Below are 17,406 nucleotides of genomic sequence, written 5' to 3'. Positions count from 1 at the left end.
TAAAACTAAAACTTAGGTGAATCAACGGTAAGATTTAAGTTTGAAGTTTACAAAGTATTATTTTAATTCTTTTTTATGGTATTTCACTTAACTGCTCTCGTATATATGTGCCACTGAAGTCCTGAAAGTAATAAATCAAAAGTAACAGAATAAAACCGCATTCTCGGAAATCCCACAGAACGTAAAAGAATTTTCCCACTCATTGACTCTCCCCAAGCCCTCACTAAATGGTCGTAAATTGTCCGAAAAACGTATTATTCACTTCCCGACGGAAGATTATATCAAACCATAACACTCCAGTAATTCATTTAAGCCTATCAAAATTCGATTAGATGCCGGCATTCCATTCATTCACCCGGTGAACCGTTTTTCAAATCGAGATATTGCCCACGGCTCGAGGGAGAAACCTTTTGAACCCCTTCGTTTCGAAAACTCATCGCCGCTGCCGGGCGGCCTCGGAGAATTGTGCCACTCAAATTCGATCCAGCACAAAAGAATGTAAACTTTGTGATCGCCTCAATCTTCCCGAAATCGACGCCGTTTGTTGCCGCCATCGATGAATTCGCATCTGGGGAGGGAAATCCAATCCTGTTGCTTTCATTCCGGGTCTCGAGTGAGCGCGAAAGCTCATTGAAATTCACCTCACAGCAACGAGCCGAAAACACTTCCATCAGCATCAAGCGCCACCGTGTCTTGCCCGGCTTCTGAAGAGGGACGAAGCAGCACGCGGGATCCTTTCGCTCCGAACTCACGCTCATCTGGGTCGGTCGGTCGGTCGAATATGCCGCTGACCCTGAGGCAAGGCGTCAACGCGCTGTGTGGCCACGGTTTGCGGTTCGCAACCCACAACCTGGGCACTGTAACCGATCCCTTTTCACAATCTGTTCCGGTGCCCAATGTCTTGCTGTGGGGCTTTCTTCCAAGGGAGGTTTTTCCCCATCTCTGCTACATGTGAAATCGAGCTACATAATTTTCGCATTTAAATTCAATAAAGTCATTGGACGTGCTCCATCTACTTGTTCGAAATTGATTGATGCATGCGCTAAATAGCATACAGCATAGTGGGTGGTACTTTGTGATAAGATTTGAACACGAAAATTAGAAAAATCTTTCTCTTATGGTTGGCAAGATTTAAAAGTAACAAATGAAAATTTTAATGAATCTTCGTAGAGACTCGAATGAATTCCCCGCGAAATTTTAAATAACTTTGTTGTGAAAACTTGATTGAATTTCCTGTGGAAATTTAAACAAATTTCTCATGGAAAATCAAACGAATAGGCCATGTTAACTCGAAAGAATTTGTCATTTCAATTCGAATGAATTCCTCGTGAAAATTAAAACGAGTATCTCGTGATATCTTCAATAAATTTCCCGTGGTATTCAAATGAATTTTCGTGGAAGTTCGAATGAATTTCTAGTGAAAAATTTGAATGAGTACCTGCGAAAATTCGAATAAATTCCCCGTGGCAACTTATGGAAAATACATGAAAATGTTGATGAATGTCCCGTGTAAATTCGAATGAACTTTTCTTGAAAATCTCATTGAATAATTCAATTATTGCTCGAGCAATTATTGCTCGTGGAAATTTAAATTTAAGTTTTTCTTCACATTTTGTCGTGTAGGTATGTGTGTTTCAGGAAATTAATCATGTTTCATTCGTCCTCCAGGTTGTTGCGCAATGTGGTTGAGGCGTTCACAATGTTTTTGTTAACTCGTAGAATATGAAATAGAGGACATGCGTTGAAAATATTGTGAGGTTTGAGTAAGTTACCTTCAACGTGTGTTCATAGTTTCACATCTCACCTGACCAGCAAGCCATGACTTGGCCTCTTGTTGTGAGATCTTCGTTGGGTGCACACGTATCCACGGAAAGCCGCTGTCATCCTATTTCGCCTCGACCATTTGGAGTCACACATTTTGGTGATCTTGCCAGGTTATTTTCAGGATCCTGACGCTTATTTCATAAGGTGAGTTGAATTCAAGTAGTTAATGTACGGTTTGAAAATTACCTGACGTATCTGGAAAACAGCTAAAAAATCCACTTGTCATAAGACGAGTTTGTACCATCCCATTTAATTCCACCACTTGATTGTACCTTGACAGATACGCATTTCGACCTCAAATAATTTTCTTAGCAATAAAAAATTTTTTTTGGGTTGGTAAATCACATGGCGCGTCTGGAAGACCGCCAGAAAGTTTGGTTTATGGTTTGGACAATAATAATGCGCGTTTGGAAGACGGCTGAGAAACGATTTGTGGTTTGGGAAGACCACCAGAAAATGGCTTACGATCTAGAAACTCCCACGGTGGGTCCTGGAAGAATTGATTTTGGGTTAAATATATTTTACTTTTGGTTTTGTGGTTTATGCTAACGTAAAAACAGCACGACACTAATAAAACGCGAAGTGTTGAGTCCTTGATCATCCGGTGGAAGGTTCTTTTCTTGAACCTCTCAGTAGCCCAGGCAGCGGAGTTGCCGCTCGTACGTCCTGGCTAATGAATGGGCTATTTCTGCCAATGTTTGCGGTGATGTCTGCTTTCTCGTTTCCTCGGTTATCTGAGTGCCCGGAGACTCGCGCTAAAGTGGTGCTGCTATCCAGTACACACTGAATGGAATGGATGGGTGGTTTGCCAGCAGACTAGCAGAGTCAGAAGCGATTAAGAGGCGACCAAGAATACCGCAGATTGAGCCGAAAATACGAAGCATAGATCCGGTAGGCGTTATGAAGGCATCAGGTTTCCTTGCCGACTCCTATGCCGGCTCTTACTTTGGCTTTGAATCCAACGGTGTACCGGATGATGGAAGAATGGTACTTTTCGGAAGCACTTTGTTTTTGTTCGGTTTTTTTTCTAACTTCTCTCAAGGAAGAGGTCGACCTAGGGCCAATTTCTCCGCCAGCTGTTAGCACCTAATCGGCGATTCTAGGAAGGCGCTTGCCGCAGATCTTTTTTACCGCTTCGTTTGCTCATGTACATGCTTGCTATGGTCTTTTCCAATTATCCGATAGTTTTGGGACATATAGCGTTGATTCTGCCTGATAAGGATGGTCCCTGCTTCGGCGCACACCGCATCCTGACACTATTCCGATTGCGCGGTGGCATGTTAGGGCCAAGGTTTGAATGGGATTCTAAAATTAGTGTACGTCAGTGTAAGGCCGTATAGGTTGTGGATGAAAATGGCTGAATCCGCTACCCTGACCCGCGTGGGGTGATCTCTTCTGGTCCGCCTCTAGGACATACATTTCAGCATCTTTAATCTAGTTTCGCAGAAAAAAAGATGAAAAAATATTCTCAAATTCACTGGTACAAAGTGTCTCAGATTAAAGCTTTTATTAGACGATTCCCATCGGGGCTACATCCGTAATCAACCGTTTGAATAATTTCCGGAAAGCCTTTTTTCGTCAATAACTGACACAGGTGTTACAACGTTGGCTCAGGGAGCATGTTCCCCTTATTTTTGGAGATTTGTACTGTCGTTTTTACTGCCTTTTCATCATTTACTGGACAGAAAAGGAAGTGAAGAAATAAAAAGGAACAGAAAAGGCAAATGGAAAGCATAGAATAAGCTTCTAAGGAAGGAGCTCTAGATGAGGACTTCAATGCGTCAAAGGAGAAACACAGAGTAGACTGTAAAAATCGCGTAAATCGAAGTCATAGAGCCTACATATAGTTTTTGTTCGAGTTTTCTTCATCAAGAGGTCTAATGGCGATCCCGAAAGTCATTTAATCCACTCCAAAGTAGAGTTTTGCCTTTCTCGTATACAAAGTATACGTAAAGGCTATAGGATCACTCCAAAACCGAACTTTTGATAGAAGGCTTGGAGACCCATAGTGTTATATACCAATCGACTCAGTTCGACGAATTGAGGTGATGTCTGTATGTGTGTATGTATGTGTGTGTGTGTGTGTGTGTGTGTGTACAAAAATGTGAGACACACTTTTTGGTACTTAGCATAAATCGATTTGCTCGCAACAAGTTGCAGTCGGATTGCGGTCTAGTTGTTTCCTATTGAAAATTGGCTCGATCGGTCATTGCGTTCCAAAGTTATTGAAAAAACATTGTTTTTCTGCCAAGGGTCTCCCCTTGGGAAAAAAATTTCAAAAACGAAAAATTTTTTTTTTTTTTCAAAGATTGCAGCAATGCATTCAAATGACCGCAAATGCATATGAATTGATGGAAAAAGTGAAATCTATCCCCCTAAAGTGCTATTTCGACCGCTCTTATGTGTTTTTCTTATTATTTTAATGCGCGAGAAAGGCACCACCATCGCTAGGTGGATTGATCTGGGTTTTTTTTTGTAGCAACTACGTCCGATACCCAGCCACCGACCGCCAGTTAGATTTTATTGGCTTAGCTAGATCCACTGCTACTGCATGAATTCACAACAACAACATTTTTTTTTGTCATGACTTCACGCATTTGGATCTAGTCTTATTTATTTGCGTCAATGAAATCGAAAAAATTCTAGAAAAGGGATGTCTAGAAATGTTCTGGCCTTTAAGTAATCTTTACTTTTTATCTATTGAAATATATTTACTATGCAGGTTACAGTCAGTGACTGAAGCAATTAATAACGCAAAAAATCACTCACGTCCACGAGGACAAATATCGAGGCGCCAGGTTGCCTAAAGGGTATTTATTTCTCATAAGAAAGAGAAGGGAGAATTACGCTTAAGGCAACCCAGGCCTCAATATTTGGTCCTTTGAGCGAGATGCCAGCCTACAATCCCTGGAAGTGAAGTCTTCCACCCTAGTGTACGAGGTTACTGGTGGAAGCAACTGATCCCTCCTGGTCGACGCGTTGACTGATTGAGTTCTCTACCGATGCAGCTGGTGACACCCGAGCAAGGACACCAGATTGTGTGTGATTACTACGACAAACCGTCGGTCGTCCAGAAGCATTGAAGAGTTTAATCCGGAAAGTCACGCTCATCAATCGCAGCTTTGAGGAAATGCTGATGACGTTCGACGAGCTCTATATCGAGACGCTTGATAGACTCAAGCGGCTCTCCTCAACACAAACCATAGCTCCAACAAGTGAAACCAAAAACCCCAAGATAATAATACACAAACAGCCACTGCGAGCTTTCGATGTTCGAGTTTCGATGGGATGGTGGATAACTGGCTGTAGTCGTTCACAGCAATGAATACGGCTCCATGAAGCTTCACCATTTTGATAAGGTCCTTGTCGCTGACGCCTCCGGATAGATCACAGATGAAATAATCCAGATCAACAGCTTTCAGCAGACCTAGAAACAGTTGTAATTAAACAAGTGAAATAGTATTAGGTATAATAGATACGACCTGGCAAAGGGTCTGAAAAAGAGCTTGCGAAAAAGAAGTCCCCATGATACAATATGGTCCTTCGAACCGGATCGTTCGCCGGTCATAATCATCGCCAAGCTCATCATTTGGTTGGTGGGACTTCCTTGAGACACCCGCCTTGAAGGTGACCTGCTGAACGAGTGGCAACAATTCCAAATTGCCCTGAAAAACGTGAACAGAATCAGGGTTCCTAGATGCGAAGTAAGCCCGAACCACACCGTCGTCGAGCTACATGTAATCTCGGACGCATCCAAACTGGCCTTCGAAGCGGCGATGTATCTCCGCTGCATCTCTTCCTACAGAACTGCAAGACTCCGTTTGCTCCGCAAAAAATCGAAGGTGTCTCCTTCAAAGTAAATGACTATTCCTCGCATAGAGTTGTTGGGAGCTTATCTTCTTGAGACTAATCTCCAATGTACTGGGATCATTAAATTTCAAGGCTTCAAGGTCCAGCATTGTCCTCTGGTATATGGCTGTCTAATATGGTTCTCGCCTAGCTTGCAGCCTTGCAAGTCTACGTAAGAGACCGCATCGAAAAAATACGCCAACTCACCAAGCCGTTGGAAGTGCAGTGGAAGTACATCTCAATAAAGTAGAACCTAGCCGACATTGTACCAAGAGGTCTGTTGCCGAAAGTTTTGCGTACCAACGAATTGTGGTGAACGGGACCCAAATTCATCTACTGCGCAACCTATGACGTAGAGATTCTCAAAGATATGCCTGACGAAGTAATCCCGGAATTGAGGGCGACGTATCACCACGTTTCTCATCGTTTTGAACCTAACACGGGATCTGGAGCGCATCGTGAAGGTTGTTCAGCACGAGAATCTCACTGATGAAAACAGTCGAGTTGAAGCCAACGTGTCCGCTGCTTTCGATCCTATAACCAGGAAGTTCCAGCCAACTGATGGGCAGCCTGCCATCATGCCGAGTGACGTCATTTCGTAGACGGCAGCTTGAATCTTCCTACACAATAATTTAGAGTGCTTATCGACAACGATGAGCAGAATGTCTTCGGCATACACTAGGATGTATATGCCTTTGGGTAGGTCGACAAACAGCTGCTCCATTGCCACGAGATGAAGTTTTTGTAGAATTGAAGGAGGTTACCGGAGATCCCCCGAAGCTTCAGTTTTTTTGTCGGGATGTCGAGGGTTCACGACCTGTTGTATGCACTCGAAATATCCACTGAGACCAATATCACGTGATGCTAAGCATTTTTCGCCTTGTCCAGAATTTGGTTCATCGATGCAAAGCAGGTATTGGTGTATCACCCAGCACGGAATGCATGCGACCGGTACTCTCGACAAAGTTGATCAGTCGCCTGTACACCAAATGCTCCATAACTTTCGCTGTAACGTTAGTTAGGCCAATTGGGCAGTGGCTGCCGGAATCACCTGGGGAGTCATGATTTTCAAGTTTCCACTCTGTGGAGATTTTGATGATTTAGTCTTAATTAATTAAATAATTAATATTTTAATGATGACAATGGATGCGTTTATATAGAATGCGGTGTAAATTTTGCTTGAGATAGTGAACCGAACCCCCTCACTGACATTTTGAATAGAGTGTTTGCACCAATACAAGCGTGCTCTCCAATACAGCCAGCATCAGCCAGCATAGGGGTTCGGGAGCATAGGTTAATCTTTATGTAGTTTGGTCGTCCGTGCAATAAATCTATTACGTTCCCTGAAATAAATTTGAAATAGGCTGTTGAGCTCGGAACAATTCTCGGACAAAGAAAGAACAGAATCTAAAGCGTACCCGTGGGGTTATAGATTTAGTTTGGACAGGAACTAACCTTCGGCCAGAAGGTATCAGGCCTTGTATAATTAAATATCCTTCGTCCGTAAAGATGGCTGGCAAAAAACGCGGTTAAATCTACTATGAACAGCAGACAATAGTGACCAGGATACTTCTGGAATCCGCCATTACGATCACTATTGTCTGCTGTTCATAGTAGATTTAACCGCGTTTTTTGCCAGCCATCTTTACGGACGAAGGATATTTAATTATACAAGGCCTGATACCTTCTGGCCGAAGGTTAGTTCCTGTCCAAACTAAATCTATAGCCCCACGGGTACGCTTTGGATTCTGTTCTTTCTTTGTCCGAGAATTTTGTTGCAGCAACTTGGCGAATTTCGAACCTCTCCTCGGGAACACCTGGCAGCACAAGCACAGGCCAGTTTTTGTTCGTAAGCGATAACCAACTGGGCCCATCGATCCAACAGTCAGAGCCCAAAAGTCCTTCAACCGTTACTCCACGGAATACTAAATCAGCCGGATTAGAGTTTCCAGGAACGTGGCGCCACTGACAACCGTGTGTATAGTGTTGTACTTCGGCCACCCTATTGGCCACGAACGTCTTCCAAATATTTGGAGGGGATTTGAGCCAATGAAGAGTAGCCGTAGAGTCCGTCCAGAAGTATGATGATTCGATTTCAAGATTTAAGGATCGCTTTACGTGGTCGTGGAGATGGGCACCAAGGACAGCAGCACATAATTCCAACCTTGCGATGCTTAAACGTTTCAGGGGAGCGACCCTAGATTTGGAAACTAATAATTGTACCCTGATGCTTCCATTGTTTTCTTCGCTACGTGCGTAAACGCATAGTGCGTAACTCCATAGGCGTCCTCAGAGGCATCGGAGAAAGTGTGGAGCTGCACCGGCGATCTAGGTAGAAACGCGTATCTTTGTAAACGGAAAGCGGCTATTTTAGGTAGGTCTTGCCAGTAAATGTTCCATTTTGTTTGTATGATTTCAGGCACTGGATCGTCCCATCCGCAAGAAAGCACCCAAAGTTGGTGCATTAGGATTTTTGCTGATACTACCACCGGTGAAAAAAGTCCCATCGGATCGAAAAGTTTGGCTATGGTTGATAGTATTAGTCCATGGGCCATTGATGGGCTCAATTTGTGAGTCAAAACGAAGGAAATCACTCTTGGGTTCCCAGCTAATTCCTAGTGTTTTGACAGTTTCATTTGGACCGAATTGCATAGCAGACTGCGTCCCTATTTGATCAGCGTTCAAACCGTGAAGTACCTCAAGATGATTCGATGTCCATTTCCGCAACTCGAAGCCACCTTTTTTTAGTAGCTCAGATAACTCGTTCCTTAAACGTATGGCCTCTTCTACCGATGGAGCTCCGCCGATGAAGTCATCCACATAAAAGTTTCTTTCGAGAGCCGGTCCTCCGAGGGAATAAGTTGAGCCTTCGTCCTTTGCTAGCTGCTTCAGTGTACGGGTGGCCAGGAAGGCAGAGGGTGCTAGTCCGTATGTTACAGTGAGCAGCTCGTATGTCTGAACTGGATTGCTTGGCGTGAGCCGATAAAGGATTCTTGGCAATGGTGTATGTTCGGGTTGGACCAAAACCTGCCTGTACATTTTAGCGATGTCAGCTACGAGAGCTACCGGATACGTCCGAAAACGAAGAATGAGTGTGAGCAGATTATCCTGCACTATCGGACCAACACAAAGAGCTTCATTAAGAGAGCTGCCAGACGATGTCATGGAAGAGCCATCAAAGACGACTCTGACTTTGGTTGTCGTGCTGGAGTCCTTAATCACGGGATGGAGAGGCAGGTAGTATACCGATGAAGCTTGTTTGTCGTACTCACTAATCGGTCTCATGTGACCAAGTTAGAGGTATTCTTCCATGAATCTGCCATACTCTACTTTGAGTTCTGGTTTTCTAGCGAGGCGCCGTTCTAGTAGCTGGTACCGATGGAAGGCTGGTCCTTTTGAATCCCCTAGCTTGGTGATGAGCTCTTCTTTGAGAGGTAAGCGAACCACATAGCGTCCTTGTTGATTACGTGTGGTGGTGGATTGGTAGAGATTTTCGCAGAATCTTTCCTCTACTGAAAAGGTATCATTTGTTGACAAGCTTTCAGTCATACAGAATCTTTCAATTCTCTGTTCTAGGGAAACCATAGAAACTACGATCGATTGAAGTATTTCATCCACATCTGACTTGTGAGCTCCTCTGATAGAGGAAGCGGACCCAGCAACAACCCATCCAAAGACACTGTCGACGAGCAAAGGAAGCCGATCATCGATTTGTAACCGAGCAGCAGTTGGGAAAAGAGAGTGGAAGTGCTTGGCGCCTAGCACTAAGTCTATCGGTTGTCCTGCACCCATGATTGTGATATTAACACGATTGCGTCTAATGCGTAGCAGCTGGGCCATGCACTCGGTGATTAGATTGGGCTGGGATGCACTATCTAACAAAGCACGGGCTGGTGCCTGTGTCAGCAAATGAGCTGTGTCAGAAAAGCGTTGAAGGAGGACTAGTGGTGTTGTCAGATCACGTAGAAATGGCGTTGTGAAGTGCATTTTTATTGAGCCCTGATTAGATTGTTGGGACTGACAAAATTGTGCTATTGCATTCTTTTTGTATTCGCAGTGGTTCCGTTAGCAAAAAGGAACGGCGTGTGGAACAGAAAAAGCGGAAAATCCTCGCTTTGGCCGAGGTAATGCAGTTGAATGAGCAAGACAGGGCTGGTTGCGCTCAACGTGAATTGACAGCTGTTAGAGATGTAGGCAGTTTCGCTTCAGAAGCGATAGCGGATGGTTCTCACGATAAGCAAGAGTCGCCGGATCAGAAAAAGGCTAAATTGGCAGACGCGGATTACCGGACTTTGAAGGCGGAAGTGAAACGCGACAGGATGCGGAACATTCCAAAACTGCGCCTGAAGGATGTGGGCGAAGAAGCTCTGATGAAAACAAAGCCGGAAGAACGAGTCCCTTTGCTGTTGGATGATATTCAGGCGCTGTTGATGTATACTTTGCTGCGGACTGATTCTCCTTCGAATCCCAACCGGTGGGCAGCGATGGAAAAATCTGCTAAATTGACCCACACAACCGTACTGTTAATTGAGGGTCTCACATCGGATGATTTCACCGAGTTCGAGGCCGATTTCAAAGAGTGTAAAAAGATATTCCACAACATTCTGCAGGTAGTGACACCTAGCGATCGGCTTGTCGAGGAATTAGCGTGCGTCCCGTTAAGTGACTCACACAAAGACATCTTGTTGGCCGAGTACGGATCCCTGGAGGCCGCCATGTTGGCCTGCAAGGACAATCTGCTCATGAAGAAAAGCATGTGCACGAAGATCGGAGTGGAATCGGAGGACGGCGAGGGCGAGTACGATTAGGCGGGACTGCTACCGGGGGGCAAGTTTCCACGCACACAATTGCTGCTGTCGCCGATCCAAATGATCAACGAAGATTATCCACTGCCGCTGACATGTAGTCTTAAACATCGCTACGCGGGATATGTGACGACCAACGATCACTATGCACCTGTGTCGCCCAGATCCCCTATGTTTGGCCTGGACTGCGAAATGTGCAAAACCAGTATCGGCGCCTCGGAGCTGACCCGAGTATCCATCATCGACGAACACGGCAACGAGTTCTACGAATCGTTGGTCCGACCAGATAACAAGATCGTTGACTATTTGACACAGTTTTCCGGTATCACTCCGGAAATGATGAGAAACGTTTCGAAAACGTTGAAGGATGTCCAGAAAGATCTGAGGAATAAGCTTTCTCCGGTTGCGGTCCTTGTGGGTCAGTCTCTTAACTTCGACTTGAACGCACTGAAGATGATGCACCCCTATGTGATAGACACCAGCATATTATTCAATGTGACGGGTACACCGGGCACAAAAAGCAAACTAAAGATGTTGAGCTCGGAACAAAGTTTGTAGTTTTCTCGCGACAAATAAATTCAAATTGGCAAATTAAAGGCGTGCGTTTAAAGTGAAATTTGGTGACAAAAATAGCACAACGTAGGGTCCGAATATCACTCGACGATACAACGCTTTAGTTTTAGAGCTTTGCGGCAATATGTTGATACCGTTTGTGCGTTATTTGTGATGGAACGAAAAAATATTGAAAAACGTTACAGCCATTTTTCTCAAAATTAAGTTTTTGTCACTTACACCCTGTCACTTGACCTCCTCAAGAAGCAGACGAGTTTTTATCTCCGAGTACTAATTTATTCCTCAAATAGAATTCTATTCCAACCCCCAAATAGTCAGAAAAATTGGAGGAGTGGCAACAGTTCCAAATTTCCCTGAAAAACGACCAGATAGATAAAATAAATAAAAATAATAATAAATTAAAATAATAGATAGATAAAATAGATAAAAATAGATAAAAATAATAACCATCTTAACGAATGATCGACGTTTTGTCAGCCAGTGTTGCTTTCTCATCTATTCTTGAGCTTCAAATGAAAAATTAATACAATTAAAAATGTTTCCGTTCAATTCTTTTATTTAAGAGTCTCATATCTGGGTGTTTCAAACAAACATCCGGACAATCTATTATTTCTGATTCGGTATTGACTACCTGGTCATTGTCAATTTATTCGCATTCCGATCTGCTGACCCATCAAAGTGATCCACTCGCTCCGAGTGCAACCCCTGGCAATAGGAATTTGCATCACAAACACTGACCAGATCAGAGGACTGCCATTGTGCTGATAATTGCATATGTAAATCGATCCGAATATGTAGGAATGCAAAAAATAAGCTCCGCTATACTTTAGGGTACTTCGGGATTTGATGCTGTTTTTTTAAACAAAGCTTAAATTGCAATACGTTGATAGCGTCAAACGGTGAGTACTCGTGGATGTTTTTTGATCCCTTGTGTGAAATTGAATTAGGTGCCACGAATAGTACGGCGGATTGATAGAAAAAGCTATTGACTAATTTATGGATTCTTACCCTAATGAAAGAAACGCTTTTATTCAACTGAAACACAAACAACAACCAATCCTGTTTGAAACGGCAGGCAGTGGAATTTGTGCAACGCCAACCAACAAAATGAAAATAATTTATAGTGAAAATAAACCACACAATGAATATGGTGAATATGGAAATGTTTTTCCAAAGGTAGCAAAAAGGCATTCGGTGGTTACATTCACATTAGGGTGAGAAAAAAAAGGTTTAAGAATTTAATTGAGTGCGTCTAATTTTCATTGAATACTAATTTGTCTTTAGATTGCTTCTAAACGCTAACATTTCAATAAATGAAAATTGTTTGAAAACCTTAAAAACACACACACACAACCAATTTTGTTGACGACTGATTAGCGTCAGAAATTTGAGTTTTTCTATTCATCCATTTTAATGTCGCCCTGCTGTACATACGCAAATGTGAGAAGCCATTTTATGGAGGCATCCAACCAACCGACCACCATTGTGATCACGGTCAATACCGCTATAGGAATAACTTCGGGAAACCATTCTGACGCGAGTGCGTTGGTGGTGGCGGTAGTGTTGGCCATTCACGTCCTGTTTCATCCTGGTGAGCATTCAAAACCAACAAACTTGTATATAACTCGCGGTCGGAGATGGCTTCGGCATGCGGAATCTGTTGTAGACATTGTTTTACTGGCATAATTCAATTTACATGTTAATGACTCGTGTAACCTCAAATCGGCACAAATGGAAGTTTATTCCAATGAAATTAATTCCAATCCGGTCTACTGTGGCTCCGAAGGGTTTAATGGAATGGAATTTGCTTTATTCCAGGAAAATTCATTTTAAATTTATTGCTCCAAAATATGTTTAAACAATTACAAAACTCTCGTACTTAAATTCTATTATCTATATCACAAACAGCCATCACGTTCACATTATGGTGATCCTTTTTGCTACTCAAGTGAAATTTTGCACTAATTTTCCTCAGAATATGGAAGAAAGAATCAAATAACTACACTGTCGCCATAAATCACCGGGGAAAGCAATAAAACTCAATTCTGGTGCCCCGAAACGACCACAAAATTCTTACCAACTGAATAATGGTGCCCAGATACCTATACCGCAGTCCGGGAAGCACTACGTCAGTGGACCGGGCCCTCCCCCACTTTTCCACCTTAAGCCAATAATGGAAAGGAATTTCACTTTTCCACATTTCTCTTTCCGTTCGTTCCGTCATCGGATCTCATGCACGCCTGCACGCATCCAGGACCCAGCAATCGAACCGATACCGACCATCGACGACGACGACGACGACGGTGCGTTGCGTCGGATTGGAAAAAAGGACCATCCGAAGGCAAACCCATCTCGGCCAGTGGTGGTGCTTTTTATTGAGTTATGTGGCGACCGGTCAAGTGTCACCCAATATGAATCATTTATTTCAATTACCGGCTTCGTTCGGACCTGCTGGAAGAGGACGATGCGGAAAGTCGGCTCGTAGAAGTAGAACTTTTGCCCAGAAAGATTTGATGGATGGCGGAGGAGTGGTTTAGCAAGGCAAGAGAAGTTGGCCACCTTCTCGACTTTTTTGATTTCGCATGAAGGAATTTTGGATAAGAATTTTGGTATTCTTCTTATTTTTTATTTATCGTACACAAAAACAAATCTTACAATTATTGAATAGAACATAAGCATATACAATTTTATAAGGCTTTAATACAATTAATGTAAGCTTTTTATACATGTACGGTATTGTACATATTCGCACAGTCCTAATGCTAAAATCTGTCAGTTGCGGCAGCATGGCTTGGTGACGTACACCTCTACTTGATGTTCATGATTAGATTCCTGCCGAAAACATTTCCGATGGCTCGAACGACTCTTTCCGTACAGTTTGTGAACTTGTGTATATGATTAGATCTCATTACTTTCAATGGACCAACATTTGATTTTTCAAGTTATATAAACCTAATTTGTGTCGACATTATAAATCTACTATCATTTTTCATAAACTTTTCCTGTTTATCGCTAATTGAAACCCTAATAACTTTGCTTTAAAAAACCGCCAAATACGTGCTAATTGTGCCACGTTCCTCCGACTATCAGTTCCGAATAATATTCCATAAAATGCTAATCTTCCTGTTCCATGGAAGGCCAATGGTGTTTTCCCGTTAAAGTGGATTAATTTTGGCTTTTTCATTTCCCTAAATTTAATTAAAACGGAATTCGCTCGCCCGCTGCACTGACTAGCGAAGACGAAACCCACGAGGTCGCTTCCTTCGAGTAGGCGCTACCTCAAATGAAAAAGAAGTTTATTCGACTGTATCCTTAATAAATTTGGTTGCTTCGTGGGCCCTTTTCCGTCGCGCTTTCCCCCCCTGTCGGAGATATTCCATTTGTGTGATGTGGCATCGGCATCGTTACGGCAAATGAGGTGAATGTTGTGGAAAATTTTTAAGGTTCCTCCTCTGTTCGTCGTTTTCCCGTTCTTTTTGCTCCTGTGAACTTGGTTCCAATTAACATAATGCTTGTTCGAAAACTTTGAAATGGATTCGTTCGAAGGAAATTGCGAATTTTGTCAGCACCGTCATCAATGACAGAACAGTATGCGTAGGCACAGGAGGATAAGAACCAATCCAATCAGATTTAAACAAACATTCAATTAATAAAAATGGACGCAATTAAGTTACGTTCTCGTAGGGCCGTAGCTTAAAATCGCACCATGGCATCAGCAATCAGCTGTAGAATGGGAAAAATGAATGCATCGGATGGCTTATAACGGGGTAGTATGAAGTTGGATAATAATTCACCCAAGCAGCCCAATCAATCTCGCTAAAATTGGAGTCATCAACATCGTTCTCGTTGATCGGTGGAGAACTTTTTTTTCACAACTTGTGAATCACAAGCAAGTAATTTATCGTTGGTAGTAGGATTGCATGAGCGAAAACACCTTTCAAAATGCATTGATATATCGCAGAGGTGTAGTAAGGGTTGAACAATTAATATCAAAATCTGTGAGAAATGATAATCTTTTCATCGAAAAGATACTAATGGCTTACAAAATAAACAAAAGCGGTAAGCTGTATCAAAAACTGGGGGCTGCTTTAAGGATTTGGTTTTATCAATTCTAGGCGATTTCTACCACAGCTTCGGGATTATCGGACCAGAAGCCATACCTAAATCCCTCGCAACCAATTGAATCCTTACTTCGTTATTGGTAACCATCATCATAATCAACGTGAACCTCATCGCAAACAAGGTTCTCAGTTGCCGGACCGACCGGCACGACATCCGAACCGTTCGGAGAAGAATCCCAATTAGCAAAACGACCGGCGTGGCACACCCACAAAAACCGCCCTGTCTACGTTGCCAACGTCGGCGTCGTCATCGCCGTGAACTCATTGCATCGCGCGCTGATTTCGTATGAATAAAAATCTGTCCCGGGTGCCGCTGGACTGCTCGGATCACGATTCAATCCGGTCAGTAAAGCGCGCCTTCGATTTTTTCCTCTTCACTATTCGCGAAAATAAATTTCCCAATAAGTGAAATGCGATCATTTTGCCCTGTCGAACATCATAATCAATGGCCGCCGTTCGTTGGAAGAGTCAACTACGCCCGGAGCTCGTTGCTACGCATCTTCATCGTCCGTCGGCACATCGAAACGACATGTGATAGGTTACGGTTCGAGTGAATTAGCTGTCGCCTCGTGATGTTTTCCCCAGCACCAGGACGACAATCGGAAGCGTTATTTGTTTTGCCGAACTGAAGAATCTCCGGGCCGGTAGTACTTGGAAAGACCGGAATATCGTTTTTCACCTCGAAGCGTTATGGAGAGATGGATGTACTGCTTGACTGAGCCAGTTTTCAGATCGCATTCTGCATAGGATGAGCGGATGATGTGCGATATGATACGGGGTCATTTATCAATGCAGCTGAGCTTTGCCAAAACTCAGATAACTGGTGGTACGAAACGACAGCATAATGGATACGTTCTTAGCTAAAATCTATATATATAAAAACCAATCTATGTATGTATGTTCGCTAACTACTTCTGAACCACTTGGCCGATTTCAACCAAATTTGGTACAGACATTCTCTATCCTCAGGGGAAGTTAACAAAGGGGTGGGATGGTCATGTAGAAAAGGGGAGGGTGGTGGGAGGGTTTTGTTCAGAAAACGAACAATTCTGTGTAACTTTCAACTCCCAGGACCGATTTCAACCAAATTTTGTACACATATTCACTACGAGGAGGTAATCATATGGGAGGGATTTGGGAAAGGGGAGGGTCTGGAGGGAGGGGTTTTGTTTAGAAAACGGGCAATTCAAAGTAAATCATGAACCCCTGTACCGATTTCAACCAAATTTGGTACACACATTCTACATCATAAGGAAAAAGATAACAAAGGGGATGGGATGGTCATTGGAAAAAGGAGGGTATAGGGGAGGTGTTGTCTTTGGAAAACGAGCAACTCAGTGTAACTCCCAACCCCCAGGACCGATTTCAATCAAATTTTGTACACATATTCACTATGAGGAGCCGATCGTACGGGAGGGAAATTTGGATAAGGGGGGTAGGGGTCTGAAGGGAGGGGTATTGTTCAGAAAACGGGCAATTTAGTGTAACTTCTGAACCCCTGTACCGATTTCAACCAAATTTGGTACACACATTTTCTATCCCTAGGAGAAGATAACAAAGGGGGTGAAATGGCCGTTGAGAAAAGAGGAAGGGTAAAGGGAAAGCGGTTGTCTTTAGAAAACGGGCAATTCAGTGTAACTCCTGACCCCCAGGACCAATTCTAAGCAGATTAAATGATTAAATCATTCAACTCTATGATTAAAGATTATCTTCTTCTATATATATAAAAACCAATCTATGTATGTATGTTCGCTAACTACTTCTGAACCACTTAGCCGATTTCAACCAAATTTGGTACAGACATTCTCTATCCTCAGGGGAAGTTAACAAAGGGGTGGGATGGTCATGTAGAAAAGGGGGAGGGGTGGTGGGAGGGGTTTTGTTCAGAAAACGAACAATTCTGTGTAACTTTCAACTCCCAGGACCGATTTCAACCAAATTTTGTACACATATTCACTACGAGGAGGTAATCATATGGGAGGGGATTTGGGAAAGGGGGAGGGGTCTGGAGGGAGGGGTTTTGTTTAGAAAACGGGCAATTCAAAGTAAATCATGAACCCCTGTACCGATTTCAACCAAATTTGGTACACACATTCTACATCATAAGGAAAAGATAACAAAGGGGATGGGATGGTCATTGGAAAAGGGGAGGGTATAGGGGGAGGTGTTGTCTTTGGAAAACGAGCAACTCAGTGTAACTCCCAACCCCCAGGACCGATTTCAATCAAATTTTG

General features: G+C 43.1%; 2 protein-coding genes across 4 annotated transcripts in view; one reads left to right on the top strand and one right to left on the bottom strand.

Annotated features, from left to right (window-relative positions):
* Positions 1 to 17,406, bottom strand: part of LOC134211978 (discoidin domain-containing receptor tyrosine kinase B) — an 802,844-nt gene that overhangs the window by 359,708 nt on the left and 425,730 nt on the right. The gene's annotated exons all lie outside the window — the stretch shown is intronic.
* LOC134215849 (RNA exonuclease 5-like) lies at positions 9,540 to 11,036 on the top strand. Its single transcript, XM_062694951.1, is given in 2 exon segments — positions 9,540 to 9,635; positions 9,681 to 11,036. Coding segments are annotated over 2 exon segments (1,452 nt in total).

The sequence above is a fragment of the Armigeres subalbatus genome, chromosome 2 (assembly GCF_024139115.2).
Source record: "Armigeres subalbatus isolate Guangzhou_Male chromosome 2, GZ_Asu_2, whole genome shotgun sequence".
Lineage (NCBI taxonomy): Eukaryota > Metazoa > Arthropoda > Insecta > Diptera > Culicidae > Armigeres > Armigeres subalbatus.
This window is presented reverse-complemented; position numbering and strand designations above follow the sequence as displayed.